The 16,898-nt window shown below is 27.6% G+C and overlaps 3 protein-coding genes across 6 annotated transcripts in view; 2 read left to right on the forward strand and 1 right to left on the reverse strand.

Annotated features, from left to right (window-relative positions):
- The window catches only part of LOC125828662 (rho GDP-dissociation inhibitor 1-like), a 192,250-nt gene that overhangs the window by 88,719 nt on the left and 86,633 nt on the right, over nt 1-16,898 (reverse strand). The window lies entirely within an intron of this gene.
- LOC125828665 (probable glucan endo-1,3-beta-glucosidase A6) lies at nt 3,202-9,335 on the forward strand. Its single transcript, XM_049507996.1, has 4 exons — nt 3,202-3,286; nt 3,781-5,085; nt 6,681-6,729; nt 9,267-9,335. The coding sequence occupies exons 1-3, from the start codon at nt 3,217-3,219 to the stop codon at nt 6,716-6,718; spliced, it is 1,413 nt and encodes a 470-aa protein (XP_049363953.1). The 5' UTR covers nt 3,202-3,216; the 3' UTR covers nt 6,719-6,729; nt 9,267-9,335.
- On the forward strand, nt 12,726-16,773 carry LOC125828667 (apyrase-like). The gene is made up of 9 exons (XM_049507998.1): nt 12,726-12,990; nt 13,737-13,865; nt 13,974-14,030; nt 14,148-14,240; nt 14,881-15,083; nt 15,395-15,486; nt 15,574-15,788; nt 16,193-16,382; nt 16,502-16,773. The coding sequence occupies exons 1-9, from the start codon at nt 12,745-12,747 to the stop codon at nt 16,639-16,641; spliced, it is 1,365 nt and encodes a 454-aa protein (XP_049363955.1). The 5' UTR covers nt 12,726-12,744; the 3' UTR covers nt 16,642-16,773.

The following is a 16,898-nucleotide window of genomic DNA, read 5'->3' on the forward strand; positions in this document are numbered from 1 at the left end:
TCAAATATCGAACACGAATTCCTTAGTAATTAAAAATGTTATCACTTACCACAATCTTTGATGAGTAAATTAAATGATTGTTAATAGTGAAAAATGAATAGGAAGAAATGAGAATTCATATAACCAACACCAATTAGTTTGACTTGATATATATAGTATACGTACAATTAGTTTGACATTAAAATGTAGTTGATTGATAATGATAATTAAAATAATATGAAAGATTAATATTTAGTGATGAAAGCAATAATATATTCACATTCCACAACCAGATCTAGCAAGAAATAAATAAAAATCTTATTAAGTAGAGAAACAATTAATTGAATTTGCAAGATAATTATTGTACATAAAATAGAAGGGACTTTACTTGCTTTATCATAAGATCACATGTAATTCTCCATACATTAATCATTACACATGGGGTAGTTTGAATGATTAATATGAAAATACGAATTTAGATTAAAGATACTGAATTTACGTAAACTCGTAACTTAACTAATTCTCTAGATTAAATTTTCCATGATAATAGGTACAAAGGTCAAAACAACATGATTAATTATAAAATTTTGTTTGCAACCACACTAATCATTATATTAATACACAAATAATATCTTTGTCAATGGCAAGGCCATAATGTGATTAATTATGGCAAGAAAATGCCATGATTCAAGGGATAGAAAAATAATAACCATGGAAATGTCATAATCATTACTCCATTATCATATTATTATATTGTCTATTGTTTTTAATTTTTCATTCAGTGTCCAAGATCTACACTGAAATTCAACTAATTCAGAGTGTGTATTTATACATCTTTTGATATATTTTTCGTTTGTCTTCTTACTCGTGGTCTTTCGAGGTTTGCTTTGCTAGCTTTCGCATTACACCTATTTATTTCGGTCCAATAAACTGGCTTATACCCAACTTTATTGTAGCCTAGATTAGTTGACTCTATTATTAAAAAATAATTCATCTCTGACTAAACTCAAGATTAAGTATACTAAACACAATAATGTAATGACTGAAAATCAACAAGAACACCAAACTCAATACCTACACATGATATAAGCTATTTAATACATTTCATATCAATCTTGGATCAAATAATAAAGTGAATCTTAGTTTAATATCTCTATCAAAGTCATTTCATATTTCTAACCACTATTATTTAACTAAGAAATGAAAGTAATAATAATAGAATAGTATGCACTTAAACTTTGAGAGTGTGTATTTAGACGTCTTTTGGTATATTTTTCGTTTGTCTTCTTACTCGTAGTCTTTCAAGGTTTGCTTTGCTAGCTTTCGCATTACACCTAATTATTTCGGTCCAATAAACTGGCTTAAACCCAACTTTATTGTAGCCTAGATTAGTTGACTCTATTATGGCAAGAAAATGCCATGATTCAAGGTCTAGAAAAATAATTAACAACGGAAATGTCACAATCATTATTCTATTATATTATTTTTTTAATTTTTTTAATTTTTCAATCAGTGTCCAGGACCTACAGTGAAATTCAACTAATTCAGATTTACATGTATAAATTTTAGGAACCACATAGTTTTAATATGAAATTACAATCTATCCTTATTTAGTTTGTAATTACATTAATCCTTGAAAAAGTAAAACAAACCGAATACATAATATGTAGCTCAGATACATTAAAAACTAGCTCGGATACATTATAAAATAAACCGGATACACAATATGTAGCTCGGATACATTATAAAATAATTTAGAATTAGGAGAGAAATAAGGGATTTCAGAGGTTTTTAGAAATAGAAGGGAATATTGGAAATAAGGAAGCATAAGACCTGTATTTCAGTAATTTTTCATATTTACATTGGGTAGGACCCATTTAGAAAAAAACATTATCTACCAAGTTTTTACACCCAAAATTAGAAATCGAGACCTCTAACTAGTTAAAAAAAAGTAGACTCATTTGATGCACCATATCCTTTGATAGCATATTACATATTAAAGTAGCATGAAATATACATGTGATACAAATAAATCGTCTAATTTGTGTAATTAAGTAGTTGTTCCTGGTTTTAGGTTAAACTTGAATTGGACGACAAAAAAATGCTAATAGATTAGCTATATAAGAAATGATATTCAGAAAATATCGACATATATTAATACACATAAAAATGTATATAATTATGAATTCGAGTTTCAATCAGTTTTGGTAGAAGTATCTGGTATTCAGTATTCACTAATCTGATTACTTTAAATTCATGTTGAACTTTAATGAAATTAAATGAGAAAGCATTTCCTAGCCCGGATATCTCCACTCTCGAAGAATTTCTGGTTAAAAATGTAATAATTCATTTATCTTACCAAACCATTTAATTGCATGGTTTTTCCTTCAAATGGTTGGTCTTTAATTTTTTTTTTCTTCAAAAAGGCCGATCTTTAATTTTTGCTTTTCAAAATCTAACTTATCGCCTAGCAGAAAATAAATATTTCAAGAATGCAGAGCATAACTTGTGGGATATTATGTTGTAGAAATATATATTTATGCCCCACAATTTTTTACTTGTAGGACAAAAATTAAAATCCAGGCATAATAGGCCAAAAGTGCAAATGACACCTTACAAAACACCTTCATGGTGTCTTAAGGAGTGGCTACTTATTTAAAGGTTGTAGGCTTATTATATTCATATGTTGACAAATTTGGGCCTCTCTTGTTATATATTCTCTCCCAAAATTGAAGCCCAATTATATGACATCGAATTCTTTAGAAAGTATCAAGTCAGCCTCCAGATAAAATCTACATACATTTTATTCTTTTCAGTTTCTACTCGTAAGATTATACTGAATCTGTTGTTATTATACCTGTTGTTTTTGTTAAGATTACGACAACTTTATAACACAAGAAGTACACAAGAAAAATAAATAAACATGTTTTTACCTACACTTCTTTTGCATCCCATGGTCTTTTGCCTTTCACTTCTACTTATGTAAAATTCAAGAATCACACATGATTTATTCTTTCATTTGATTTCTTCATTCAAATTCTCATTTTCTTGATTAGCACAATCTTTGTCTCACTTAGTTACTTACAAATTTCTATTTTTGGTAGTTCAACTATTCCTCTAAATTCTCTCAATATAAAACCCTCTTCATTTTTACCTCTAAAGACATATCTAAATTTGGGATTTCACTTCACATAAAGCATTCCAATTTGTTGAATTTTTCTTGGTATTTTGGTTAAAATGTTCAAAGAGAAAATCATGGTGGAAGTCACTTTTGCTATTGCTTTCCTTTCTTTTCTTCTTTTCTCAAGTAAGTATTCTCTCAAACAAAATCCTAAATGAACATTATTTAATTTGTCCTTTTAGTTTCCTTTTTTATTTACGATGTCTTTTATACGACATAAGTCATTTATAAGAAAACATTCTTCTTATTTTTCGATATTCGATCAAGAAAATATGTATGTACTTAGGGAAAAATTACTTTCCTCATATAGGACGAAAGTCATTTTACTTTCAACAATCTTAACTTCAAACTTAAACATATTCCATGAAAAATGACTTTATCATACGAAACAAACGTTACAATCTTCTTAAATCACTACAAAAAATATGAATTAGCAACAAACAACTTCTATCTATCTGCTATAAACATAAAAAAAAATCGTCTTTAACAATGAATTAGCAACATGTCATCAAAAAATTATGTTACCTACATGCTATTTAGTGACCTGTTAACGATAAATTTCGTAGCTAATTCCTATATTTATCTATTTATTGATTGGTTAAAACATTTTGTTGATGTAGATGTATGTAGAGGAAGCATAATTGGAATAAATTATGGAAGGGTAGCAAACAATTTGCCATCTCCATATGATTCAATAGAATTATTGAAAAAAATGAAAGCTGGTAGAGTAAAAATCTATGATGCAAATCCAGAAATACTTAGATTATTATCAGGTACAAATCTTCAAGTCTCAATCATGGTACCAAACAATCAAATCTCAATCGTAGCAGCAAATCAATCAGCTGCAAATCAATGGGTACGTGACAATGTTCTACCATATTATCCAAACACCATGATTCGATACATTTTAGTAGGTAATGAAGTCCTAAGTAACAAAGACGATCAAGGTTTATGGTATGATCTTATACCCGCGATGAATAATATTAGGAATTCTATCGATCAACATAATATTCACAACATTAAAATTGGTACCCCTTTTGCTATGGACATATTGGAAACATCATTTCCACCTTCAAGTGGTGAATTTAGGTTAGATATATCGAGAAATAATTTATTGATGCCTTTGTTGAGATTCTTGAATTGGACTAAATCATATTTTTTTCTTGATGCCTACCCTTATTTTTCATGGTCACAAAATACATCATCAATAAGTCTTGATTATGCACTATTTCAAGGAAGTCAAACATATGTGGACCCCGTGAGTGGTTATGTGTACACAAACCTATTGGATCAAATGCTTGATTCAGTCGTTTTCGCCATGCAAAAATTAGGGTTTAACAATATCCGAGTGGCAATAGCTGAAACCGGATGGCCTAATGGGGGCGATTACGATGAAATTGGTGCTAATATATACAATGCAGCTACATACAATCGAAATCTCATACGTAGAATTGTGTCAAAACCACCTATTGGGACACCAGCTCGTCCAGGGTTAACGATACCTACGTTTATTTTCTCTCTCTATGATGAAAATCAAAAGGAGGGTCCGGGCACAGAGAGACACTGGGGTATGTTACACCCTAATGGTAGACCAATGTACGATATCGACTTGACAGGACAAACCCTAGATAGTGAATTCATAGATTTACCACAACCAACAAATAATGGACCATTTCATGGGAAATTGTGGTGTGTGGTGAAAAATGATCATACTATGAATGAAATGGATTTAGGACAAGCTTTGGAATTTGCATGTAGGAGAAATGAAACTTGTGATGAAATTTCTCCTGGAAAATCATGTTATCAACCTGTATCTATTGTATCTCATGCAAATTATGCATTTAGTTCATATTGGGCCAAGTATAAGGAAGATGGTGAAACTTGTTATTTCAATGGGCTTGCTGTTCAAACCAATGTTGACCCAAGTAAGTACCCTAAACTTTTCCTATATTATAAATATGTACAATTCGATCAAACTTATTTATCAAAATGATCAAAATATACCAAATATATATATTGATTATGTATATTATGTGTATATTATACTTAAATATACATACATTTGTTGGTTATTTTGTAAACCAGATCAACTAAAAATATTTGAACTATAATTATCGTTTAACTTATATACATCGTCAACATGGAGATTTTTTTCGCACTATTATTAGTGTATGGGTGGTTGCTAATTGCAATTATTCAAGACAATCATAATTATAAAAAAAATTGAAGTATCAATATCATATATTTTAGTTGATTTTTTCTTCTATTATGTTGAGATAAGGCTCAAGTACCCCCCTAGACTATAACCGAAATCTCAGATACACACCTAAATTGGGTCCTATTATCCCCCGAACTCATTTTTTTTTCATATTTTTGTGCACCTAATGTGGCACCTTCAACCACCCAATGTAGTTGTGTGTGTACACACTTGTCTGCCACATGTGTAAATATTTTTTTAAAATTTTTAAAAATATTCTTATTTTCTTTATCTTGCATTTAAATTAAGTTAATACACATTCTTTGTACTCCCTTGTATCAAAACTTTTTCTTTTTTTTTTTACCTTCATTCATTGTTTTTTCTCTTTTATTTTTCTATTGATTTTATTTATTCCTTTAATTTTCTTTGTCTTTTGTTTTGATTTTAGTTCAAATTTTATTCCAGATGTCTTGTATTTAAAAGGGAAAAGGGTCTGAAAAATACTTCAACTTTGGCCGAAATTGTTGTTACGATACCAAACTTTATGGAGGACCTTTTACCCCCTACACTATTTAATAGTGTATTTTAAAGGTATATATGTGCCCACGTGGACACGGTATTATTTATAATTATGCAATATTTATGATGTCTACATGGCATATATATACCTTTAAAATACACTATTGAATAGTGCAGGAGGGTAAAAGGTCCTTTCCAAAGTTCGGTATCGTAACAACAATTTCGGACAAAATTCAGATATATTTCAGACCTTATTCTCTATTTAAAATAAGTCAAGTTCGAACGGATATCAAAATAAGTGAAGAAGATCAAATAAAACATAAAAATGTTAAAATTAAAGGTCACTTTTAAATTATTTTTAATAAAAATACACAACTTTTTATAAAATAATTAAAAGTGAAAAGATAATAAATTAATTAAAAAAAGTTTAAAGTGAGAAAGAATTAAAATAAATATTTTACAAAGAAAGAAATAAAAACAATTAAATATATAAAAGTTTTAATGTCAATAAATATATACTAACTAATTATAAAGTTACCACTTAAAAAATTATATACGTCCAATTTGTGCACTCATCACTTATCTTCAAGAAAGTGTACACACTCTATGTCATGTCAGTCAGCGTTTGTGACATATTTATTTCATTTTAAATTAGTTTAGGGGGTAATAGGACTCTAGTTAAGTTTATGTGTGTCTCTGAAATTTTAGTCATAATTTAGGTGATACTGGTGCCTTATCCCTATTATGTTCATGTTATTACAAACTAAATTTTTTTTGTTGGTTTAATTTGGCAATTTTTGACAGGTCATGGATCATGCAAATTCCCTTATGTTTCTCTTTAGAAAAACAGTTAGACATTTTTGGAGCCTATTATCTTAATTATTACATCTTAGAAGTGGAATCGTTATTAATTTGGAGGATTGAAATTTTGTAATAAATTTTATGTTATTTATAAAAAGGTACCTTTAAATTCTAGATCTGTCTCATCTCGTATTGGCTTAAAATTCATATTCTTTCAGTTTATAGCTTTGTATATTCCCTTGATAACTTTATTGTTTGAAATCCTTCTAATTTTGAATCTCATCACACTGGTATATATTACTCAATTATTATAGTAACTTGAACTCAAGTTTATTATTATATTATTATAATTTAATAAAATAAACATTTAAAATCTCATATGATCCACCAAAAGTAGTGTGAGCAAGTGGTAGATTTGATTATTAGAACGTGTTTGATTAGTGTGCTGTGTAAATTGTTTTATTAGAAATTAATTATAAGTAATTCTTTGTAATATTTGATATAAAAAGTTGAAAATAAATATATAAAAAATTCTTCGACATTAATTACCTTGATTTGAATGTAATTAAAAAAGATAAAAATAAATCATGTCATACTAATGCGATCAACCAAATGGAGGGAATTTACTCTAATTTGTGCGATTGTGTAAATAGTAAATTTTTTATGAGTGTTCTAATTTAATCGTCTCATTTAATTAATATTTATTTTTTAAAAAAAGTTAAGTGATATTCACCCTTATCGTATTTTTAAATAGTAAATATACAATCCTACAACTTGTTATTTGAGTAATTCTTAGTCTTCTTATTTTTTATAGAAGAATTATTTTTATTAAACATCATTCATTTATTAAAGAATTATGACAATCAATAATATTAATTTAAAATTTTGATCTAATTTATATAAGATCTGTTAAGCGAATTTCAAAAGTTAGATGTTAGATATGTTAAGAAAATACAGCCAGACGCCTAAAACGTAGACCTAATAAAACTAACCCAGAATAAGTGCTAAGGTGAGTATTGGATGGAGTGAAAGATTATTTATTATTATTGCGTTAAAGATTTAATTAAAAAGTATGGTTTCACACGTGATATTAAAATAGAATATAAAACAACTAATTAATAGAATAAAGATTTAAAAACACTAGTGTTGGATGGAGTGGAAGATTATTTATTATTATTGCGTTAAAGACTTAATTAAAAAGTATGGTTTTCACACGTGATATTAAAATAGAATATAAAATAACTAATTAATAGAATAAAGATTTAAAAACACTAGTGATTGGATCGGATTCGATTTCAATAATCAATACGAGTTTAAATTTTAATAACCTTTTTAATCGCATTGGCTTTAATGTTAAGTTGACCTTGTCGATTGGATCGATATGGTACGATAGTCGATAGATATTAAAATATTATATTAAAATTATTATTTTTTGGTCATTGTAATTTTGATACTATGATATTTGAAATAAAATTTGGTATTTATTTAAAAAAAATATATTCAACATGATATTTAAAATTTATAGAAATAATATTGAAACATCCTGTCAAAATATATAGTTATATACACAATTCATATATATTATTATGTACTAACATCTATGTAAAATAGTGTACTTATTAGTACAACATAAATTATTTAGACACTAAAATTATGATTAGTACTCTATATATCGAAATTGAAATGTTTTTTGTGTGTAATTAATTAATAAAGAGAATTATTTGTACTTTCTCTTGAATATTTTTTTATATGTATAAGGTGTTAGTATATTATAATTGAGACATTTAAAAAACATATCATAATTATTTATTCCATGAGTATATGTAAAGTAAAATCAAATAAACTATGATTATTGATGTACCGCATTATAAAGAATATTAAATCTGTTTAAATTGTTGAACAAAACCGAAGTAATTTAATATATATTAATGACATAATATTTTAAAAAATAAAATTATCGAATCAAAATTATTTATATCGTATCATATCCACCCCTACGTGGATCATGGATGCACATGATTCATGCTTTATAATTATATAATTAATATCACTTGAACAAGACCTGCTGACAGGCTTTTATAAAAACAAATTTCTGAGCGGTGCTCATGTGATATTTAAATGTAAGTATGTAACTAATAATACAAAAATATAATACTAAATAAATTGTTAAATTTGATCAAATTTGATTGCAGCTAGTAAGTAATATTTTAATTTTGATAGTGCATATTAAGATACTTTAATTTAGAATTAATTGTCGATTAAATATTTTAATTTATTGTGGACCCTCGATGTTGAAGTGACACATATATAATTATTATTGAAGGTATCGAGATAATTATTTTATAAGTTGAAGTGATTTAGCTGATTTGTACAGTAACTAACGTTGAAGTGATAAGTATGAACCTAAACTTTGAGAGTGTGTATTTAGATAACTTGGTCTCAATTGACAACTAAACATTTCAACTTGTCTTCGATTATTGTATCTTATGGACATTCAACGTTGAAGTAACACATAATTATTATTGGAGATATCAAGATGGCCATTTTATAAGTTAGCATGATTCAACTAACACGCACGGTAAAATTTTTAGAGAGATATCTTTGGAGCCTATTATCTTAATTTTTACATCTTAGAAGTGGAATCTTTATTAATTTTGGAGGATTGAAATTTTGTAATAACCTTTATGTTATTTAAAAAAAGATAGCTTTAAATTTTAGATCTGTCTCATCTCGTATCGACTTAAAATTAATATTGTTTCGATTTATAGCCTTGTATATTCCCTTGATAACTTTATAGTTTGAAACCCTTCTAATTTTGAATCGTGTCACACTGATATATATTACTCAATTATCATAGTAACTTGAACTCAAGTATCATTATTATATTAAGCATCATTCGTTTATTAAAGAATTATGATCATCAATAATATTAGTTTAAAAAATTGATCTAATTTATATAAGATCTGTTAAGCGAATTTCGAAAGTTAGACATTAGATATGTTAAAAAAGTATGGTTTCACACGTGATATTAAAAGAGAATATAAAACAACTAATTAATAAAATAAAGATTTAAAATAATGTATGTCGACACTAGTGATCCGATAGGATTCGATTTCAATAATCGAAACGGATTGGCTTTAATGTTAAGTTGATCTTGTCGATTTCAATTATACTAATTTTTTTTTTGGCTATTTTAATTTTGAAATAATATTTGGTATTTACTTAAAAAAATTATATTCGATATGATATTTAAAATTTATAGAAATAATATTGAAATATCCGGTCAAAATATATAGTTATATACACAATTCATATATATCTATATATATATATATATATTATTACGTACTAACATCTATGTAAAATAGTGTACTTATTAGTACAACATAAATTATTTAGACACTGAAATTATGATTAGTACTCTATATATCGAAATCGAAATGCTCTTTTTTGTGTGTAATTGATTAATAAAGAGAATTATTTGTACTTTCTTTTGAATATTTTTATTTGTGCAAGGTGTTAGTATATTATAATTAAGATATTTATTTTTTTAAAAATCATAATTATTTATTCTATGAGTATATGTAAAGTAAAATCGAACAACCTATCATTATTGATGTACCGCATTATAGGAATATTAAATTTGTTTAAATTGTTGAACAATACTGAAGTAATTTAATATATATTAATGACATAATATTTTTTTTAAATAAAATTAACGAATCAAAATGATTTATATCGTATCATATCCACGTGATAGGATCATGGATGAACATGATTCATGCTTTATAATTATATAATTAATATCACTTGAACAAGACCAGGCTTTTATAAAAACAAATTCCTGAGCAGTGCCCATGTGATATTAAATGTAAGTATGTAACTGATTTGGAATAACAACAGCCAAAACGACTTCCTTTCTTTAGAGTGATCCCCGTCAAGCGAAACCCCATTTCTGAGGTTGGATCCTGCTTGCCAGCTTCAGAATTCCCATATTTAATAATGCCCGAACTCTTTCTTCTGTATCGAGGATCATCGAAATAAGCAAGAATACTATTTCGACGGAAAATACCATTTACGGGGATTTCAATCGAGATACCTGAACAGGGCATTAGTTCATTCTCGAGTTCTTGAATCGAGTGTAGTGGAATGATGAATTTATTTCTTCGCCTTTTTGACAATAAATCAGAATTCCCGTGAAGAATAGGCGAATATACGAGATTATACTGACCAGTACATATGATTCGATTAAGGTCTGAATGTGATGCCAAAAGTTCCTCGAGGAGGTTATCTGAAGAAGGTTCTTCTCATTATCACTGACCGCGATCTTACCTTCTCTCTTCTCTATGAGTATGCTTACAAAAGCACTGCCAATCCCTTTGAACAAGATTCCTGCAAGCTTGGATCAGTTGTGCTTGAGGGTGATTAGAGGAAATCAAATGAATCACAGCATGCAAACAATATTCTAAATCTGTTTCAAGAATGACCTGCTTGTAACCCAAATCCCATGCCAAGTTAGAGGGCATATGAATATGAAATAGCATATGATGAGATTGGTCAATCTTTCTCATTGCTTGACTAAAGAATGCATTTTTTGGCTCTAGCACTCCCGTCATGAGACGTAGAAGCAAAAAAAAGAAAAAAGGGTCAACAACACCAACTAATAATATAAAAATATAATACTAAATAAATTGTTAAATTTGATCAAATTTGATTGCAGCTAGTAAGTAATATTTTAATTTTGATAGTGCATATTAAGATACTTTAATTTAGAATTAATTGTCAATTAAATATTTTAATTTCGTGGACACTCGATGATGAAGTGACACATAATTATCATTGAAGGTATCGAGATACTTATTTTATAAGTTGAAGTGATTTAATTTATATGTATAGTAACTAACGTTGAAGTGATAAGTATGCACTTAAATTTTGAGAGTGTGATTAACTTGGTCTCAACTGACAACTAAACCTTTCAACTTGTCTTCGATTATTGTAGCCTATGGACACTCAACGTTGTAGTAACACATAATTATTATTGGAGATACCAAGATGGTCATTTTATAAGTTAGCGATTCAACTAACACGCACAGTAAAAATAAGTTGAAGATATCTAGAAGTATGTAATCAAATCAAGATATTAGTTGTCAATAACCATAGAATTTCCTTATCATATCATCAAAGTTAAGATATTAGTTATCAATAACCATAATCAAATTAATATATTAGTTGCCATAATTAGCTGTTTAAATATCATAATTCATAAAAAGTAGTGTTTAGCTAAAGTATATCCTAAGTAATACCTATTCAAGTTTTGATGCGAGTCTAATAAAGAAAACCAAAAAATATCAATTCATTTGGGTTTTTCTTCTTTAGTAGATATGAAATAAAAGATTCGATCTCATTGGAAAGACAAAACAATAATATCATGAAAATAATTTTATTGTATGATATTAGTATCACATGTATCCATGACTATATTTATTAATTATATATGTGAGTCTATATAAGAGCACAAAATGTACCATTTGATTCACCATCTTCACCCCACAACCATATAAGGGTATCTCTCTCCCTCTCCCTTAATTTCTTTCTAGGTTATTTTTTTTATAATAAAAGATATATTCGTGTCGTGTGCATGTCGATTAGTTTTATAAAGTATTTTTCATATATTTTATGAATACTGTTCACCGAAACTTAAGCAGAGGAGAAATTAATCGCACTTAGTGTCTTCTCTCTCTAAGTCATATTTAGCTAGTTGTACAAGGAAATCGCTAATTTATTTCCTTTAGACGTTCATCAGAAAATAACGATTTTCTTATAACACACATACATATAATCTTTAATTTAAATATGTTGGCAACGTAGAGAATGTGACATTATCAATGTAATTTAATTTGTTATAGCAAATTAAGTACTTACCATTAATTTTATACTATCAGTAATTATCTTTTAAATAATCTGATTCTATTAATAATATTGCACCATAAAAAATACATAGATTTTTATATATTTACATAACTTGTTTATTTTTCTCATGCAGAAAATCTCTTCAAATAGGGGCAAAATGTTGAACCAAAATAGTCATTTTATTTTCACAATTTTGGCAATATTTTTGGTTTTGCCCCTAAGTTTATTATCCAAAAATGTGAATGCCCAAATTCCATTGAGAAGACATTTATTAAGTCATGAATCAGAACATTATGCAGTAATATTTGATGCTGGAAGTACTGGAAGTAGAGTTCATGTTTTTCGTTTTGATGAAAAATTAGGACTTCTTCCTATTGGCAACGATATTAAGTTTTTCACGGAGGTATGTATATATTTTTGACTAGTCTTTTCTTTTTTTTCGCGATAAACTGTGAATATTATCATTGAACTAACAAAATATGACTAGACACATACTATTATGGATTTTTAAGTTATATATCGTACCTGCAAATAGTTCTGATATCTATCTATACATTCCACTACAGTAGATAGAAATCAATTTTCTCGTTGTTTTTAATCTTAGGCACATTTTTGTTCTAGATAATCTCCTTGAAAAGACTATCATGATTTCCGAACGAATGTAATATATAACTTGTTGTATTAAATTTTTTTTTACACGTAGTTAGTTTGACTTATTATGTAGATTTAATTACCAATGGTTTTATCTTTTAGGTACGTAACTTATAAAGTAAAATTTGTTTAACACTAGTACTCTCTTGACTTGATATATACAGCGATTAAGAAGGATTAAATAATAGAGCTAATTTTATCAAATTACCCTTATTAAATATATAAGTCATCTAAATATTAATAAATGAACAGTACTTAATAGCAAAAGTAAAATAGACTCAAAATGACAAATTATTCATTGATTTAATTATAAACTGGACAAGTATTATTGAACACCCCGAAATAGTATATAGTGGACGAGTAAAAATGGACAGAGAGAGTAGTATTAGTATTATCTTTTCTAGAATTCAGAATTAATGAACTCGAAATTTCAAATATGTCTTTTATAATATTAGATCTTATGATTTGAATTTAATTAATTTTATCTTGATTTTGCAGACAAATCCGGGATTAAGTTCATATGCAAAAGATCCAAAGGCTGCAGCCAATTCACTAGAGCCACTTTTAGATGAAGCTGAAGGAGTTGTTCCTCAAGAATTACAATATGAAACCCCCTTAGAGCTTGGGGTTAGTATTAATTAATTAATTAATTGATGATTAATATTAATAATTACACATATGTTAAAATGAGTTATTAATTTTTATTTTCTTATGTGAATTATTTAAATGATATAGGCAACAGCAGGTTTGAGGATGTTAAAAGGGGATGCAGCCGAAAAAATTCTACAAGCAGTATATATATTATTGACTTTAAAAAATTATTTTTATTTTAGTTAGAAATGATTAATCCTCTTTTTATTACTTTATTAACTAAAGCTTTTTTTGTCATTTTTTTTTTAATTTTGAAAGGTGAGAGATTTAGTGAAGAACCAAAGCACTTTCCATAGCAAAGATCAATGGGTCACTATTCTTGATGGTACTCAAGAAGGCTCTTATATGTGGGTAAGTTACAACAAATTAAATAATTTATCAATGTTTTTTCAGTTGAGCTCATTACTCTGTGTAATTTTTATTTTTTGTGTAATTTACGAGTTATTCCATATAACAAAATTTATCTCATACGCACCTAAAGAATAAGGACAATTGATTTCATGAGGGTTCCAAAAGAAATAACATTTGAGTGGCAAATCTTTTATTTAAGAGAAAAAACTCAAATATACCATCGAACTTTGAGAAAGAGCTTATCCATGTAATTATTTGTTTACTGAAATGACATAATTATTGAGCCAAACTTTTAACATATGGCATAGATAAACCTTTTTATCAAAGTTTGATTGCATATTTGAGCCATTTTTTTTTTTAAAAATGATTTAATTAATGACGAGGTTGAATCAAAACTGACCACATGTAAAAAATAATTTTGTGAAATTTGAATTGTTTTCAGTTAACAAATAATGTCATGGATGCGTCTATTCTCAAACAAAAATAGCATAGATGAACCAAACTTTAACCGGACAACATAAATGAGTCTTTTCTCAAATTGAAGATCAATGACATATTTAACTATTTTTCCTTTATTTAATCATATGAGCTATAGCAAGTTGATTTTTTTTAATTTTTTGGTATATTTTCTTATTAATAGGTTGCAATGAATTATTTATTGGGAAATTTGGGCAAAGATTATAAAAGTACCTCAGCAACAATTGATATTGGTGGTGGTTCAATCCAAATGGCATATGCTATATCAAATGAACAATTTGCAAATGCTCCTAAAAATGTGGATGGAGAACCTTATGTTCTACAAAAGCATCTTATGTCAAAAGATTATAACCTCTATGTACATAGGTTTGTTTTCTCCTCTTATATTTTTTTCATCCGATATTTGATATTCGTTATAGTAATAATTATGAATTTGTCAATCAAGTAATTTTGACCTAAACTCTGTATTTGCGCAACATATAAAAATAATCTATTCAGATTTTAATAACTCGATAAGTAAAAAAGAATTGTGATCTAGAATCAATAAACTAAAAATACTAACTCTACTTTAATTTGATTGTATTTAATTTACCAAATGTATGAATATTGTTTCAAATAAGGTTTTAGTGTATTTAATAATTATAACATATTGATTATATTTTAATGTATATATATAGTTATTTGAACTATGGACAACTAGCCGGTCGAGCTGAGATTTTCAAGGCTTCAAGAAATGAAAGTAATCCTTGTGCTTTGGAAGGATATGAAGGTATATATTATAAATCAAAAGTCATAAGTTGTAACCAATTTCGATTCGATATAAAATGATAATTATATATACAACATGATTTTGAAGGTTACTATTCATATGGAGGAGTGGATTACAAAGTAAAAGCACCAAAAAAAGGTAGTAGCTTGAAGAAATGTAGGAACTTAACTAGACAAGCACTTAGAATCAAAGCTCAATGCAACAACAAGAATTGCACATTCAATGGAGTGTGGAATGGTGGTGGTGGTGATGGACAAAAGACTATTTATGCTTCATCATTTTTTTATTATATTGGTGCTCAGGTAATAATTATTTTTTCTATATATATACAACAAAAATTTAATGCATGAATTAGCATGATTAAAGACAGAAAATTGCCCCTTAAAACCTTTTCCATGTCTTTTCCACCATATATGGACATGGAGAGAGTATTTTTGTAAGCAATTTTGTTTTCTGAAATTATGCGATGCATGTTATTTTTAATACATCAAATCAAACACGGCATAATAAATATATCTCAACATAACTAATACAAGCATTACAAATACTTGCATTACTAATACACTTTACTGAACACTATTCTTATACACCCTATCAAACAACACTGTAGTAATTAATAAATTATATGTTCATTATCATTAATTTTTGTCTACAATTTAATTATAAGCTAATTAATTAAGTTTTGGTGTTCCATTTTGCAATGTAGGTTGGCATTGTTGATACCAAATTTCCATCTGCCCTAGCAAAGCCAATTCAATACTTAAATGCAGCTAAAGTTGCTTGCCAAACAAAAGCAACAGATGTAAAATCTGTATTTCCACAAACTCAAGATAAAAATATCCCATACTTATGCATGGACTTGGTATATCAATACACTTTGCTTGTTGATGGTTTTGGTAAGTCTTTTCGGACATCGTCTAACTTATACAAAATTTTAGATTGTGTTCTAATGTTTTCTCATAAGATTTTCAGTTTACTGAACAATAATATTCTTTATTCATGTTTCTTTGGACAGGACTAAATCCATACAAAGATATTACTTTGATGAATAAGGTGCAATACAAAAATTACCAAATTAAAGCAGCATGGCCATTGGGATGTGCTATTGACTTAGTTTCTTCAACTTCAAACAAGATTAGAGTTTCATCATCTTAATGTTATTGTTGTGTCAATTAATGTAACAATAATGTCAAGCCCTTTGCTTTGTGTTTCTTTTTTTAAATCTTGTACTTGTATTGGTGGGAAACTTGAGGGTTTTGAGCTTATATTTAATATCTTTTCCAACCTCCAAAATTGTGTAGTCTGACTAATCTGAATTCACGTCACTTAAGGTCCATTTAAGAGGGAATTCGAAATACTTTCTACTAGGACTTTTTAATATTAGAGCTTGAACTAAAAATATCTAATTAAGC

This window comes from Solanum verrucosum, unplaced genomic scaffold, assembly GCF_900185275.1.
Source record: "Solanum verrucosum unplaced genomic scaffold, falcon-dt-bn FXZP01000273.1, whole genome shotgun sequence".
Classification (NCBI taxonomy): Eukaryota; Viridiplantae; Streptophyta; class Magnoliopsida; order Solanales; family Solanaceae; genus Solanum; species Solanum verrucosum.